At 42.9% G+C, this 17,681-nt stretch overlaps 1 protein-coding gene across 1 annotated transcript in view; it reads left to right on the forward strand.

Annotated features, from left to right (window-relative positions):
- The window catches only part of LOC137372271 (disco-interacting protein 2 homolog A-like), a 299,051-nt gene that overhangs the window by 269,066 nt on the left and 12,304 nt on the right, over window positions 1-17,681 (forward strand). The window contains exons 29-34 of the mRNA XM_068036004.1: window positions 1,887-1,996; window positions 3,275-3,405; window positions 6,870-7,038; window positions 7,329-7,499; window positions 10,020-10,081; window positions 17,203-17,260. Coding sequence (XP_067892105.1) covers window positions 1,887-1,996; window positions 3,275-3,405; window positions 6,870-7,038; window positions 7,329-7,499; window positions 10,020-10,081; window positions 17,203-17,260 — 701 coding nt within the window. The remainder of the gene's footprint in view (window positions 1-1,886; window positions 1,997-3,274; window positions 3,406-6,869; window positions 7,039-7,328; window positions 7,500-10,019; window positions 10,082-17,202; window positions 17,261-17,681) is intronic.

Here is a 17,681-nt window from a genome sequence, read left to right on the forward strand (position 1 = left end):
CTCGTGTTGATGCGCGGGTGGCCCTTCTGCTTGGAATGATGCAACTTCTTTGGTCTGAGTCTAACCTTGCTGCACACCAGGGAGTGGTCGGTGTCGCAGTCCGCACTGTGGAAGCTGCGTGTGATTTGAACACTGTTTAAGGCGGCTCGCCTTGTGACAATGAGGTCTAGCTGGTGCCAACGACGTGATCTTGGGTGCCTCCATGAAACCTGGTGACAGGGTTTAGTGTGAAAGAACGAGTTGGTGATGCAGAGGTTATGATAGGTACACAACTCAAGCAGTCTCTGCCCGTTCTCATTCATCCTTCCAACGCCATAGCGCCCAAGGCAGGAGGGCCATGAGTCATGGTCGGCCCCAACCCTGGCATTAAAGTCCCCCAGCAGGAATAGGTGTTCGGTGTTGGGGATGCTGCTAATGATATGGAGTTGTTCATAGAACTGGTCTTTAGCTTCAGGTGCGGAACAGAGTGTTGGAGCATAGATGCTGAGTAGGTGTACTGGACCAGAGGTGGTGAGCAGTCGGATGGACAGTATGCGTTCCGAGCCATTTGAGGGAGGCTCTATCATGCTGAGCAAGGAGTTTCTGATGGCGAAGCGCACTCCATGCTGTCTTGGTTCTTCAGGATCCCTGCCCTGCCAGAAGAAGGTGTAGTCTTGCTCTGCTAGAGAGCCACTCGCGGGGAGGCGAGTCTCCTGAAGTGCTGCAATGTCCACATTGAGTCTACTGAGCTCGTTGTTAATGATGGCGGTCTTCCGAGAATCGTTGATTTGTGTAAGGTCTTCCGACAGGCCAGGACACATAGTTCTGACGTTCCAGCTTGCAAAGCGAAGGGCTGGTACCTTCTTTCCTTTTTTCATGTTGTTTGGTGCAGTGTATCAGTCCACCTTTCGGGCAATGACCCTGAGCTCCAAGCACCCATTGAAGCAGGCAGACTGTGGCGGGACAGAACCTTATTGACCGGGGGCTGCCTGGTTTGAGGCGGGCGGTAGCTGTCCAGTGAGGTGCAATGACCTCTCCCACCGACAAAGGCAACCCGTGGCGCCCAGTTTCTACGCCAATTTATCTGGACTTATAACCCGTAACTGCTGCCTTCCGTGTTGTTTCAGTCGCTGTGAGGCAACTATGGAGTGACCTCTCCATGGCGCATGCCTGGGCAAATTTATGGAGGTTGAGAGTTGCCCAGTCGTCAAAACCCCCCTCTCGGCCTTTCTGGTGGGGTCCAAAGGAGTGCAGGACACGACGTTTGGCACCAGTATGGCTGCAGGAACTGCCGGAAACATGCCAAAGGTGACACATGACCGCCTACGGGGTTCCGCTCCGGATTTTCTGTTAGGGTTTACTCCCTTAGCCTTGGTCTCTCCCGAGACGCCCACAAGGCAGTGGGGTTGTTGGGGCCCCTACACAGGTGTAGGATGGTGCCGGTGGGAGGAGGGGATGCAAGGGGGAGGGGTAGAGGGAGGGGGTGGGGGGTGGGTGCAGGGGAAGGGGGTGCGGGGTGAAGATGGTGCGAGGGGGGGGCGGGCTGGGACGGGGTTGTGAGGGGGTGAGCTGAGAGGGTGGAGCAGGGAAGGGGACGGGGGTGGGGGGGGGTGGAAGGGGGGTAAAGGGGGGGGGGGAGGGGGGGTGGAATCTGGTGCAGGTAATAAGCCATTTCCTCAGTGCCCACCATCGACGTCCGGAAAGCTCATCCACGTCCTTCGGGAGGTGAAGCATCATTTGGCAGACTTAGAGGTGATTACATTCCTTATAGGCAGCAATTCCAGGTAAAGTTGAGGAAACTATTAAGTGGGACAGAAAGCTGCTTAAGTTTGCTTGGTGAGTTTAATTTTGATGCATTGATGATTTGTATTAATATTTGATTTTTGACATCTGTGTATTTCAATTAGATGACCTGCCCCGAAAGAAGCCTCCCCAAATATATAAAGCACCAACACCTGAAATGTTGGCATATTTGGACTTCAGTGTATCCACTACGGGAATCCTTGCAGGAGTGAAGGTATGGCGTCTTTACTGTGGATAGCATTATGTGCTAACTGAGGCAGCTGTGACAGTTACAAAAATCAGCATATTGCAAAATATAATTTTGCCTACTATGCCCTTCACTGTATAAATGTTTTCTGTTCGTCATCCAGATGATGAATTATATTAAGGGCATTCAGCAGGATTTTTTATGCCTGTTGACAGTCAAGGTAGGGTGAGGAAACTGAGATGAGCTGGAACTGTCATCACGCCTCCTAAATGGGCACATGTGAACTCTTGTATGTGATGCAAGACTCTAGTACAGTGAATGCATTTATTTTAATTCCAGCTGTGACACACATCCCCTTTGATCTTTACAACCATGTAGTATTATGAATTTCAAGTGGTAAAAATGCCTCAATCCACCAATATAGAAGTTAACTACTTGAGTAAGAAAGAAAGACTTGCGTTTATGATCAAGTCAATAGAATGTCCCAAAGTGTATTACAGCCAATTATCTACTTTTTCAAATGTAGACACTGTTGTAAACATGGCAGCTAATTTGCACAATATTAGATCCCACAGCAGCAATGTCATCATGACCGGATAATCTGTTTTAGTGATGGTTGAAGGATAAAACATTGGACAGAGCACGGGGGAAAACTCCTCTGCTCCCCATCAAATAGTACCATGGGATCTTTTACATCTATCCAAGAGGGCAAATGGGACCTTGATTTACTGTCACATCTGAAAGACAGCATCTCTGACAATGCAGCACTCCCTCAGTACTGCACTGGAGTGTCAGCCTAGATTTTGTGCTCAAGTCTGTTCAGAGGGGCTTTAACCCACAACCTCCTGGCTCAGGCGAGCGTGCTCCCAACTGAAGCACAGTTGACAGATTGTTGCTGGATAATGCCCTTTAAATCGTCCTCCTTGTGCACAGAAAGTTTGCATCAACTATCTATAAAACCTCCTTTATAAAATCAGTACTGTCACATAATTTTTGTAATACCAGTGCAACCTTTGTCTGCATTGAAGTAGTACATGCAAGTCTGTATAATATCACAGAAATACTTAAAGCATTCATCGCCAGTTTCTTTGTTATTTCAACTGAGGTGTTAACCTGTTGTAATAAATGGTTTAATGTCTCCTTTAAAGTGGCTGACAGGAAATTGCCACAAACATGTTCTTATGATTAAAATCTCGTAGCATAACTCCAGACTGTAATGGCTTTAACTTTGTAATATACTTTGGGAAAGAGAGGAATCTTGAATATATACCTCTTTACTTTGAACATTGTTCTTATTGGCAACAGATGTCCCATGAAGCAACAAGTGCCATGTGCCGCTCTGTCAAGTTGCAGTGTGAGTTATACCCTTCCCGACAGATTGCAGTTTGCCTTGACCCCTACTGCGGCCTTGGTTTTGCACTCTGGTGCCTCTGCAGGTAAGATAACTGCTGAAACTTATCAATCCTAATGATGCAAACTGAACTTCAGGAAAACAATTCCACTATGGCAATTACATAATTCACCAGTTTGTACCAATGCTATAGACTGGAGGTATCTGTAACCATATTTAATGTAAATAAGTGACAGTGAATTTGTGACAGAGAGACATCATCTTAAATCTGTCCGGTCAAGTCACAATATACAGACCTACTTCTGAACGAGCAAAACAGACATCAAAATAGAAACCATAATGCCCCCCTGTGCTCCATCCCATCCTGCTGCTGTAGATGCGTATTAACGGTATGAAACTGTAGCCACTACTTCCTAGTATTTATGATTAATCCAAACCCAAGTCAAGAACATGTGTTTGGATTCAAAAATAGCGTATTGTAAACCACAAATCTTGTGTGGTGCTTATACCATATGGAAACTTGCAGATTTCTTTCTGTCATTATAACACGGCAGGATTTCATAGTGTGGTGACACAGTATATTTGAGAATTAACCAGTGATAGTACAGAATAATGAGGCGCAAGGTCAAGCTTGCAACTTTTGGCATCAGAATTCCTGGTTTCTTCTGCAATGCTGATGGGAGGCACCAAATAGATGCAAATCATGAGCTCGCGGATGAAGGGGAATATGAGAGAGACAATTACTTGAGCTAGTTTTAAAATTACATTCGTGATGGTCTGGTGACTGGTCACTCACCCACCCTTGCAACTTTGTACAGCATGAGAAGAATCAGTTAAGCGTGTCATGCTCACAGATGGAATTAACTGGAGGAATTATGAAATAAAGGTCAACTGTTGAACTGAACTACAAAAAAGGACACATTTATGCTACAGGGGCAGGATGAAATAGAGGTCAGGTGACTCCTCCTGTACTGTCAATAAACATGTTTGAATGATGAAGACGAAACCCATTACCCACGTCTGAATTAGTTTTGGGGAAAACACATTGAAATGGAAAACAACCCATTCTATGCGAACAACTCCTGTCTTTAGGTGTGGTGCTAACAAAGACTTTTGCAGCAGGCTGACTCTGCAGCCACGACTAAGATAATAGGTGTGAAATAGCACTACTTTAGCAGAATGGACCACATTCAGACGCTATCATGTATGGTTCTCATATCCTGGAGCTTTGTCTGAACCATCCCAGGGGAGAGAAAGCCCTTAGTCACCTGACCGCCACTCCAACCTGACCAGTTTCTACCTTAAAAGATATCTCTCTGGAGAGAGAGCAGCGAGAGAAAGCCTTTTCTGAGCCAGAACAACTGTAAGACAGTTCCAGCTAAACAGGAGCCCTGCTGACAACATCTTTTAACTACTGCAACAGAGAAATTGCAAGGTGACTGTGGAACACTCCATCTGCCAAAGGGAACTAGGATTTCCACCATCGACTTCAGATTGAGGCTTAACTACAAGGAACCTGCAACACTTTATCCTTTTCAAGACAACAAACATTCAGGCCTGCATCGCTGAAAGATTTCCTCCCTAAATGCTTCTAAAAGTTTTTCAAAGCATGAATTTTTTTACACCACTTGGGCTCTAATTGCATGCTGCCCTCTATACTGTATCTTTTCTTGTGTGTGTGTGTGTGTGTGTGTGTGTGTGTGTGTGTGTGTGTGTGTGTGTGTGTGTGTGTGTGTGTGTGTAAAAATGCATGAGTGGGTGAAGTCACAAATAGTTTTTGTTATGTAAAAAGAATAAATATTCATCTTTGTTTTTTAACCTATGAGGAAACCTGTCATTTATCTATTTATTTGACTCTTAAAACACTCAGGGACTAAAACACTACTTTTAAAACACTGTCTGCAGTCAGTTGAGAGGCGAAAAGTGGAAATCACCCGCACCTCTTCCCACCTGTCAGTAACAAGAGAAAGTAAATTATAAAATAAAATTTCACTTTCCCGAAATGCTGGAATCAAGGACTTATGAACAGATTACTGCTGTTGTGACAGCTAGAAATAATGCTGCCAGCAATTTTAGACCTTCGGTTTTATGGCAGTGACTCTGTTAGATGAGAGAGACGAAAGTAGACATAATAACAGTGACAGGACATCACCTACATTTTCACCTAAATGAATAAATAACAGTATTGGTTCATGTTCTCGGGAAAATTGTTGCCACAAACTGAAATATTGTTTCTAATCTCCTATAAATTTATTTTGGGCGTGAATGATATTTACGGGCTGAGTTTTACTGGCCTCTCAACGTTGTGGCACGGAGGCTGGTAAAATTCTGTGGGGAGAGACTTCAGTGTGGCCCGCCCCCTGCCACTTGGCGGCGGGCCCTTCATCTCCATATGCAGATTGCCAATAAATGTATGCAAAGTAACTTAGCTGCGTTCCCACGCCGATTTTACGGCCTCCGTTAGGCCTTTGCACGCCTTCGGAACTCAAGTTCCGAAGCGAGAACTTGTGGGGAGGAGGGGTAAGGAGCAGGGAAATCAGTTTTTATTGGATGTAAGGATGATGGGGAAGGGGTTGAAGGGCAAAAGATTGAGAGTTGGGGTTAAGTTTGGGTATTTGAAAAATCAATTGATGGTCATTTCAGGCAATGAAATGACCATTGAGGGGGGTTGGGGAAGGGCCTCCATCACTTATTTTTATATTAAATAATAATCAATTATATTTTCCCTTTAAAAATTATAATTTTTAAGGGCTTAAAACCCTTTAAAAATGGTGATGGCACCTGCGCGGTGGCGCCAAATGCCATTGTTGGGGTCGCAGCAGCCGCCCCTACGTCATCGGGGGCGGGCACTCCGCCCCCACTCTTTAAATGAGCCCCCACACAAAATATCATGGGGGCATCTCAGCGGCTGCTGAATGCGGGCACCCCGCTGAGTTTAAAGGGCGCCACCACAAAGCATGGCACCCGAATAAAATTCTGCCCTACATCTGGATTTGTGCATCTGTTCATGCTCCTATCTCGGAATGCAAATTTGTCCAATTTCTTAGCTTACAAGAACTCCATCTAATTTTCGTCAAATATTATGCATGTCCCTTTCATCAAACACCTCCCTAAGGAAGCATGCTGGGAATAATCATGGGTCATTTGTACATCTCTGAATACTGACATGTCCTAATCTTTATCTATATTTTGAACATATTCAATTTTCATGCTACTGGGCAAGTCACATCCCTGAACAAATTTTCTATTATTTAATTTAGTGATAAACAGATTTGACTGATGAGTAGTATTGTTTTAAGGTTTGAAAACAATCACTAAAACACTTGGGTCAATGAATTGTCAGGTTTAGTAGTGTTTTTATTATTTTTGGAACACACTTTACCCACACAAAACCATCTCTATATTTTTAGACATTGATTTTTTTTTGAGTATTACTCATGATTTCTTTGGTAAATTGTTCAAATGTATGCACTCTGCACAATGTTGTACTATGAAATACATTATATTTGCATTTTCATAATTGTTAAACACCTATTTTTTTCACCCCAGTGTTTATTCAGGTCATCAGTCCATTCTGGTCCCTCCACTTGAATTAGAGAGTAATGTCTCCCTCTGGCTGTCTGCAGTTAGCCAATACAAAGTGCGTGTTACTTTCTGTTCCTACTCTGTAATGGAGATGTGCACCAAAGGACTTGGTGCGCAAACAGATGCACTGAAGGTAAGAGTCAATAGTGAGTCTGGAATTTACCTTGGGAACTGTGCCATGTGACTGAGTCATCTGTTTTTGAAGATGCTGTGGCAAATTGATGGCAAATGTTTTTCTTTCAAATCAAGTTTCTCCTTGTCAAGGTTCTGGAACTACTTCAGGTGAAGTGACACATCTTGATTGTCATGAATGCCAAGCAAAACTACTGTGGCTTTTCTTAAAGTCTATGGATTGGTAACCTTTTGTTGTCTTTATCATTGTGTGCAATGTGGTCTGCTTCTAAGCATGTTTTATTTTTCCAGGCAAAAGGTGTGAACCTGTCCTGTGTTCGAACATGTATGGTGGTCGCAGAGGAGCGGCCACGAATAGCGCTTACACAATCCTTCTCAAAGTTATTTAAGGACCTTGGACTATCTCTGAGGGCTGTCAGTACAACCTTTGGCTGCAGGGTCAATGTGGCCATCTGCTTACAGGTGAGAATCTCATCCTCTAAACTAAACATAAGATGAGAACATACTGGAATAGCCTTTCCTTTCAATGTAATCCCTTCTTTTCCTATATTTTAGGCATAGTCTCTTTTCCTGTTGCTGAGGAATGCCCATCCACTCCAAGCTTCACTGTTGCCATTGGAATGGCCACAATTGCAAGCTTGATGGTGATGCTTGGAATTATGTAACCATTAAGACACAAAAGATAAATCTGTATTAAAACTGTTGTGAACTGTAGGGGATGGTATCAACCATCTCTGACCTGACTGACTGACTGATCCAAAGCTGTGTTGTACTCTCAGGACCTATGCAATGCAAAATGGTCCTTACACCATCACCACCACACCAAGAAAGACAGGAATAATCAAGTCAGCACAATGGCGATGTAATTGTAATGCAGTTAACAGTCTCATTCCCATCTCATTGTTTTCTTAGTAAAAGGAGGTATTTGGCAAATTGAAGGCTACGTCTGTGTGGTAAAACTTTGGAGAAAAATCCCAAATTTGCATTCTTGGGTTGCACTTTATTTAAACCTGATGGCTGATATAAATTGAAATGTGGACAATATAAAGTGTGAACACATAAACGTTTTTTTAAAGTGATGTATGAAACTGTTTTAATCCATCATGCCCTTTCTTGAGATGCCCTGTACTAAAGCAACACCATGATTTAATTCACAAACAAAAACAGAAAATGCTGGAAATACTCAGCAGGTCAGGCAGCATCTGTGGAGAGAAACCCCGAGTTAATGTTTTCAGGTCTGTGACCTTTCATCAAAACCATGATTTAGTGAAAGGCTGAGCTTTGTATATACTTCCCTGAGATCCTTGTATTAAACCAGCAATGTAATTTTGCTAATGGCTGTTCCAGTGTCTCCAGTAACTGTTTTTGCTATTTCTGTTTGTCTCTTGTCTCTTGCTTATGCTTCTCTCTCTTTAAATCTGGCTGTCCCTTCCTCTCTCTGGGCTGACCTGTGTCATCTCCATTCCTCGCTTCCTCCTCCCTCGCACTCTCAGCCACACAGGCTGGGCAAGCTGGCTGAGCAGGTAGAGTAATTTGTGTTTTATTTTGCCCATGTCCTTTCCTTAACAAACTAGTAAAAATTTATCTTAAAATTACAAAGTTAAGAATCACTGCTCTATTTAAGTCGCTGAACAAATGGGTAGTTCAAAATTTAAATGGAATTTCATGCAAAAGCAGCACAGCAATGTGTAACTTAGTGATATGGCTGAAGAGTATAGATATTATGACATTGGGTTAATTTTTTTTTTGCATTGATTCAACGGTACGGCACAGTCTATTAATGCATTTGATCACAATTCTTAATCTACTATATGATCGCATATTCAAGTCACGGGCAGAAGCCAATTTAAACTACATTTCATAAATAACCTGCTCTCCCGTTAGCCAAGAATTTTCACTGACTACTAGATGCTGTAGCCCAGTTTGCTATCAGAAAAATATTTTCTCTCAGCATTTGATCATGATTATTCTTGGAGACCAAAGTAGCTGTATTACCAATATACACTTGTGCAGAGCTAGGGCAAGCACCAAGTATATCAGATCTCCAGCATTCGTAGTATTTTGCTTTTGTGTTATTGATCAAGTATCAGTATTCTTTTTGAGTGAGAATAAGAACCTCCTCTTCACGCTTTTTCCCCAGAGCCATGAAACAAATGTGGCCAAAAGGATGGGTAGCCAACATGTTTCCTGGACTTGACCAGTGGTGTCTTGATTTAAGCATTGAGAGTTGTCTCCCGACTGATTTTCAGTTCCCTTTGTGGACCAGAGTTATTGTCAATCCTCTTAGATCAAATTTTGGGATGCAAGTTTCATGGCAATCTGAGGTAAACATTTCAGCCCCACTTACGTACTGCACTATTAGTCCAGAAGGGATGTTGTGCTATGTGATTAGATTAAGAATAATATCCAATTCCAAGTTCCTATTCAGTCCGCAACAGAAATCTCAGTGGTGTCTGTGCCCATTTCTCTTGCACTATTCTTCAGGACTGTTTTTCCACTGGTTAAAGTTCTATTGTTTTGAACCCTGATTTACAAATAACATTCAAGTCTACACAGTAAGATGCTAGATCCCACCTGCTAAACAACAGCATTCACTGTTATCCATTTTCTAGCAAGGAGGCAAAAAAGAAAACTTTAGCTGGAGGCCAAGTAAAGAGTTGATCGTATTTGCTGTTCAAAAAATAAAAATTGCTGAAGAGATTTGTAATCCTCAATGTATAATCTGTTTTGATGACGCCTGTAATGCTGAACATGTAATTATGCTTTTAAAGATTCTTGGATATATAAATAGTGCTCTGTAATTTTGAATGTTTTGTGGTGAAAGCTATTTCTGGCATCTGTAGATTTGGCAGGACACCATGTTGCAGCCTTATTTCTGAGAAGTGTTGCGCAGTTCTATTTATATGAACCACATGAAAGGATTGACTAAATAACGTTTATTATGACATTTCTGGTGTTGATGTCACTGTCTTTGTTTACTAGGGTACATCTGGACCAGATCCGACCACAGTGTTTGTGGATATGAGAGCTCTCCGGCATGACAGGTATGCCTAAACCATTTTTTTGGACTTGTTTTAGTTGGCAACTTCTCATATATTTTATTACCACCTTATATCACCCATCTAGCCCCAGAGAAGTATAGCGTATCTAATCACTGCCTTTACTCAACAGCGTATCCAAGATAAGGAATTTGCTATCAAATGACTTTATAAAGGATTTACAGCACCGAAGCAATATGTTTGGCCCAATAGGTCCATGACCATGTTTATGCTCCATATGAGCCTCCTCCCATTGTTCTTCATCTAACTCAATCAACATATCCTTCTATTGCTTTCTCCCTCATGTGTTTAGCTAGCTTCCACCTAACTGCATCTGTGCTGCTCACCTCCATTCCTCTTTGTAGTTGCGAGTTCCACATTCTAACCACTCTGAGTAAAGAAGTTTCTCCTGAATTCCCTTTTGGATTTATTGGTGACTACCTTACATTTATGGCCCTTCTTTCTGGTCTCGCCTCAAGTGGAGACATCTTGTCTGCATCTACTGTATCAAACCCTTTCATAATGTTAAAGACTTCTATCAGGTCACCTCTGTCTTTTTTGTAGTGAAAAAGATCCCTGGCCTGTTCAGTCTTTCCTGACCAATATAACCTCTTGGTTCTGTTATCATCCTTCGAAATTCAGTGCCTGTATTTCCTTTTTATAATATGGAGACCAGAACTGTTCATAGTACTCCAAATGTGGTCTAACAAAGGTTCTACACAAGTTAAGCATAACTTCTCTGCTTTTCAATTCTACCCCTCTAGAAATGAAAGCCAGTGTTTTTTGATGGCCTTATGAACCTGTGTCACTACTTTTAATGATTTGTGTGTCTATACCCCCAAATCCCTCTGTTGCACAGTCACATTTAGTCACTTATTTTCTCAGTATGTGGTCTCCTTATTCTTCCTACCAAAAGGTACTGCCTCGCACTTATCTCTATTATTTGCTATTACATGCCCATTTGGCAAGTTTATTAATGTTGTCTTTGTATTTTGCTGCAGTCCTCCTCTGTATTAACTACACCCCCAATTTGGTGTCATGCACAAAATGTCAAACTGTACTTCCAATTCTCGAGCGCAAATCGTTTATGCAAATAATGTACAACTATGGTCCTTGTGGAAGACCACATCCACCTTTTGCCAATCCGAGAAACTAACTTTAATCCCTACTCACTCTTTTCTGTTCGAGAGCCAGCTTGCTATACGTGCTGCGACTTGTCTGCTGACTCCACCTGCTCTGATTTTGTCATGAGTCTACGATGCAGTACCTTATTGTAGACTTTTTAGAAATCCAAGTATATTACACCTACAGCATTACCCTTTCTGTTACTACTTCAAATAATTCAATATAGTTGCTCAAACACAACCTTCCTTTTTTTCCTGTGCTGACTATTCTTTATTATATTTTCAGTGCCGAGATGTTTTTCTATTGCATCTTGGAGTAAGGATTCTATTATCTTATCTTCCATTGATGTTAAGCAAATTAGTCAAAAACAGGGTTGTTCAAACTTTTAGCGTGGGAGGCTACAATACAACTTTTATCTTATATAGGGGGACAGAGAGAGAATTTCAGAAAGATAAAGGTTTCCCCTTTCTCTGAGTCCCCCCCCCCACCACCCTTTCTCTCTGAGTCCCCCCCCCCTTTCTCTCTCTGAGTCCCCCCCCCCCTTTCTCTCTCTGAGTCCCCCCCCCTTTCTCTCTCTGAGTCCCCCCCCCTTTCTCTCTGAGTCCCCCCCCCTTTCTCTCTGAGTCCCCCCCCCTTTCTCTCTCTGAGTCCCCCCCCCTTTCTCTCTCTGAGTCCCCCCCCCTTTCTCTCTCTGAGTCCCCCCCCCTTTTCTCTCTCTGAGTCCCCCCCCCTTTCTCTCTCTGAGTCCCCCCCCCCTTTCTCTCTCTGAGTCCCCCCCCCCTTTCTCTCTCTGAGTCCCCCCCCCTTTCTCTCTCTGAGTCCCCCCCCCTTTCTCTCTCTGAGTCCCCCCCCCCTTTCTCTCTGAGTCCCCCCCCCCTTTCTCTCTGAGTCCCCCCCCCTTTCTCTCTCTGAGTCCCCCCCCCTTTCTCTCTCTGAGTCCCCCCCCTTTCTCTCTCTGAGTCCCCCCCCCTTTCTCTCTCTGAGTCCCCCCCCCTTTCTCTCTCTGAGTCCCCCCCCCTTTCTCTCTCTGAGTCCCCCCCCCTTTCTCTCTCTGAGTCCCCCCCCTTTCTCTCTCCGAGTCGTTCCCCCCCCCACTTTCTCTCTCTGAGTCGTTCCCCCCCCCCCCCCCCTTCTCTCTCCGAGTCGTTCCCCCCCCCCCCCCCCTTCTCTCTCCGAGTCGGTCCCCCCCCCCCTTTCTCTCTCCGAGTCGTCGTCTTCCCCCCCCCCCTCGCCCTTCAACGGGGAACGACTGCAGATTTCCGAGGTGCAGAGGGATCTCTGTGTTCTCATGCATGAGTCACAAAAAGTTAGTATACAGGTACAGCAAGTAATGCAGAAGGCTAATGGAATACTATCCTTTATTACAAGAGGAATTGAAAATATAAGTAAGGATGTTTGCTTCAGTTATACAGGGCATTGGTGAGACTGCATCTCGAATACTGTGAGCAGTTTTGATCTCTTTATTTAAGGAAGGAAGGATGTGAATGCATTAGAGGTGATTCAGAGGAGGCTTATTGGATTGATACCTGGAATGAGCGGGTTGTCTTATGAGGAAAGGTTGGACAGATTGGGCTTGTTTTCACTGGAGTTTAGAAAAGTGAGCAGAGACCTGATTCAAGTATATATGATCCTGAACGGTCTTGGCAAGGTGGATGTAGAAAGGATGTTTTCTCTTGTGGGTGAGTCCAGAACAAGGGGGCACTGTTTAAAATTAGGGGTCACCCTTTTGGGACAGAGATGAGGAGAAATGTTTTCTCTGAGGGTTGTGCGACTTTGGAATTTTCTGCCTCAGAAGTTAATGGAGGTGGGGTCATTGAATATTTTTAAGGCGGAGGTAGATAGATTCTTGATAGGCAAGGGAATCCAAGATTATGGAATTCGAGACAGAAACAGATCAGCCATATCAGTCTTATTGAATGACGGAGCAAGCTTGAGGGGCCGAATGGCCTACTTCTCCTAATTCATATGATCGTAATAATTTCCATCTTCGCTGTCTGCAGTGCATCCTAGGTATATCCTGGCAGGACAAAAGCACAAAGGTGGGAGTCTTCTAAAGGACAGAGCTCCCAAGTGTGTTGTCACTAAACAAACAGAGGCGGCTTCGGTGGATCAGACATGTCCGCAGGATGGAAGATGGTCGCGTACCCTAGAACCTTCTGTATGGTGAGGTAGCTGCGGTCAGATAACCAGTGGGGCGCCCAAAGTTCTACTTCAAGGATGCTTGAAAGTGTGATATGAAGGCCCTAAATGTCGACTATCGCACCTGGGAGTCACAAGCTGGCGAAAGAGGGAAATGGTGACACATCCTGTGGACTGGCATGTACTACAATGACGACCAGTTGTTACAGCAGCTTGGCAACAGATGCTAACGTCAACAACTCTCAGCGTCACTTGGCAGCTTCACGTGTAGCGCTTGTGGCAGAATCTCCCTTTCAAGGATTGGCCTTCACAGCCATCAGCAAAGATGCACCAAGAGGAGACACGCCACCTAAATGGATTGTTTGCTGCATGTCAGTCATCTTTCGTAGAGGGGAAGGATGCCAACCATGGTACATCTTGCTTTGGCTTGGAAATTTTTCTCCATTTTATTTCATGTATCCACTGAGAGCAAGAGGTGCTGCAGTGCAGTATTATCATGTGAAAACCATTATTAATTGAACAAAAGCAGAATATTGCCGATGCTGGAAATCTGAAATAGAATCAGAAAATGCTGGAAAGTGCTCACCTGATCAGACAGCATCTGTGGAGAGAGAAACTGTTAATGTTTCAGATCATTGACCTTGCATCAGAACTAATAGAAGTTAGAGTTTATCAAATTTGAAGCATATGCGCAGGAAAATGAAAGGGTAGGGGAGTGGAGGAAAGAAAGGGGAAGGTCTCGTTGGGTGGAGGTTAGGAGTGATTAAATGACCAAAGGACTGATGGTGGACGGCAAATGGGGGCGGTACTAGGACAAGTAAAGAAACAAAAGATGGGTCTAGAGGAGTTGTAAATGGTACAGCAGGATATCAGAGAGGGAAGGAAGCATGGAAAAATCTGACAAAAGAGAAGGTTCCCATGACCTGGAATGTACCAGAGAATCTTGGGTAGACTCCAGTCATGCAGACCATTTTGCTGTCCGTGTATTGATGGAACGCCCCACCCCAAGCACCAGCCTGCACCGCCTCCACTCTTGTTGGCTCTAGTGGAGCTATCCTCCATTACCAGAATCCGACTTAGAAAATGGGAGCAGTGATTAAGATCTAATTAACATCATTGTTGACTTGCTAAATAAAATTAGACTCAACACTGCTATTGTTCTGAGCAAAACATATCATGCAGAACTAAAAGCTCCTTTGCATATAAAAGGTTGAATCTGTGCTGTTCTCATACTGCCACTCATATGAAATTCCTCAGTGCATGATTTTAACAAAAGTTTTGGCTGACTTATTTTAAGCACACATCCAGAGTCTGATTAGGATTTCTGCCTTTAAGTTGCTGCGAAACAGCATACACATTTTTGAGAACTTTCCCAGAGATTGTGAACTTTTAATTCCTCCTTTGTGTTCCATTCGAACTCACATACCATAGTATTAGCCCATGTGTTCATTGGAATATCAGAAATAGGACCAGGAGTAGACCATACGACTCCACATGATCACGCCTGATTTTCTGACTCAACTCAACTTTCCTGCCCACTCCTCATATTCCCTGAGAGACCAAAACTCTGTATATCTCCCCCTTAAATGTACTCAAAGATTGGAGCATCAACAATCCTCAGGAATAATGCCAAAGATTCACAACACTGAGTTACAAAATTTCTCCTCTGCCGTAAATCAGTGATTCAGTTCAGTCAATTGCATAGATATGGTCCCTTTTAATATTTTCTGGTGGAGAAATGTTGACAAAAACGGTGATATAGTTTGTCTTTGCCTTTATTTAAACATTCTGTAAATAGTACATCAAGATTTGTCATCCTGAATACACAAACTGCTCTCTGGTGTCTCTAACACTGAATGTCTAAACATTGCTTTGTCAGGATCTTGTATGTATAAATAGAGCTTTGACAGCTCTATAATTTTGAATGTTCCATGGTATGGGCTCTTTCTGCATATGTAGAGTTGATTAAATGCTATTAAAGCACTAATTCTGAGAAGTCTTGCTGTGTTCCTTTTAATTGAATCACTTTCAAGTAATAACAGGTGTAATCTTATCCCTTTTAATGAGATCTCTGAGACTGAGATCATGGAAACAATGGGATTATCTCCCACAAGCACATTCCCCTGCAAAACTCAATAACTACAAGGGATATCAGTATAGAGTCTTCATAAATTGAGAGAGCCCTGTGCTACAATACAGCTTTGTCCAAGTTGGAAAATCTGCAGTGTGTTCTCCCTACCATCTCGCCATTCTACAGAAACTGTGACTGCTAAAGAAGCAGCAAAGTTCCCTGTTGTATGAACTTGAAGCATAAACACCAGCACATTTGTGGTGGATTTTGTCTGTATTGTGGCTGCCCAAGAAGTTCTCTCACAATTCTTCCCTTATATTGGATTTTTAATTCTCTCGGAGAATAATAATCAAACTTCTTTGTCTGGCGCCTTCATCATGTGAAGTGTAGCATAGATTCAACTACAGTGTTACACAAAGTCTAGTTCACCCATCAGTCCTGTGCACACTGACCTCTCTTAACTGCTGGTCCAGCAAAGTCTTGAATTTAAAATTCTCATCCTTGCTTTTGATTCCGTCCATAGTCTTGCCCCTCCCTATCTCTCTAACCTTCTCCAGCCCTACAACCCTCTGAGCCTTCTGCATTCCTCCAATTTGAGCCTCTTGTGCTTCCATGATTTCCTTTGCCCTGTCATTGACAGCTGTGCCTTCAGATACTTAGGTTCTAAGGTCTGACAGTCCAACCTAGGTCCAACACCTCTCTCCTCTTTTAAGGCCTTTTAAAGCCTATCACCTTGAGCAAACCTTTGTTCATCTTACCTAATATCTGTTTGTGTCTTGGGTTTGGATTTTATCTGATAATGTTCCTGTGAAGCACCTTGGGATGTTTTACTCTATTAAAGTTCCGACATAAATGTAACCTTTTTATATCGGGACTTTTTGCTCTATGTACACAGACAAAGTTACATGTGTTAATCGAACATTCGACAGTATTAAATAATGTCTTGCCAAATAGGTTCGACAGTGTGTTTTGCTTTCAGTTTGTGGATAGAAAACAGGCAGTTTGTTCTACAAGACCCAAAGTTACTTCATGAGCTAATATGGGGAGCATTGTACTGGATTATACTTGCAAAACTACTCCATGGAACAGTCCTTCAGTAAATTAGGTAAATTGGCCATTTAGAAATTGCCCCAAGTGTAGGTGGTAGGGAAAATATAGGGACAGGTGGGGATGTGGTAGGAATATGGAATTAGTGTAGGATTAGGATAAATGGGTGGTTGAGGTGGTTGATGATCGGCACAGACTCGGTGGGCCGAAGGGCCTGTTTCAGTGCTGTATCTCTAAACTAAACTAAATGTTCTTTCAATCACCCTGTAAAGGAAGATTTGTTTTCTGGTATGCTACTTCCTAAAGTAAGACTTGAGATAAAATTGCAGTCACTTAACTCAACTTGGACTCTACTGTGATAGTTTTAGTTGATATGTGGAGAATTATTTTGTTGTTCAGTTTGACACTTGAGCTCTGAAAATGTTTTGCTTTGATTGATGAGAGCATAGAGGTGGCCCATGGGCTTACTTGTTATGTAGCATAAGAGCTACATGAGTGTAATTAGTAGTGCAATGTTCCAAAGTCGCAAGAGATTGTATTTCATTTCTCTCGCTTGTAAATGTTGGATAACCTATATTCAAAAATTGAGAGACTATTATTTTTAAGGTAGGTCATTTTTAAAATAGAACTCTTACTCTGCCAGAGTTTTGAAAGGGGTGATTTATGCACATTGTGCAACTGTGCAAAAGCTTTTTTACTGAATGTATGGATTTTTCTTTTTAAAAGCTGATTTCTCTGGTTGTAGGGTACGTTTGGTGGAGAGAGGTTCCCCACATAGTCTTCCACTAATGGAGTCGGGAAAGGTAAGTTGACCCCGCACACAAGGAAAAACGTCTTTCAGGAAGGTTACTGATCAGCCAGTTATCATAGAGATTTAACAGCATACTCGGACTACACCATTCCCTAGTTGAAACAACAGGTGTGAAAAGACATTTTGTAAGATTTTTAACCAAACTGGTAATTTTTCATGCAGTAAAATTGGACTCTGTAATATTGGAAAAGATTTTCCTTTCATTTGCATCAGATGATTAAATATTTTATCTTGAGAAAGTAAGGTGAAAAGCTAAAGGCAATAATGTAATACATCGCTGAGGTGTAAAGGCACAGATCAAGTAAAAGAGCAAATAGTGAATCGGTGACGCCAAACCTGAGGGTGCAGAATGAAGGAAAGACTGAGGGAAGAAAGGACCTCCACGGTTCTGGAAGAGTTAAAGTTGGAGACTG

This window comes from Heterodontus francisci, chromosome 7 (assembly GCF_036365525.1).
Source record: "Heterodontus francisci isolate sHetFra1 chromosome 7, sHetFra1.hap1, whole genome shotgun sequence".
NCBI classification, from domain to species: domain Eukaryota; kingdom Metazoa; phylum Chordata; class Chondrichthyes; order Heterodontiformes; family Heterodontidae; genus Heterodontus; species Heterodontus francisci.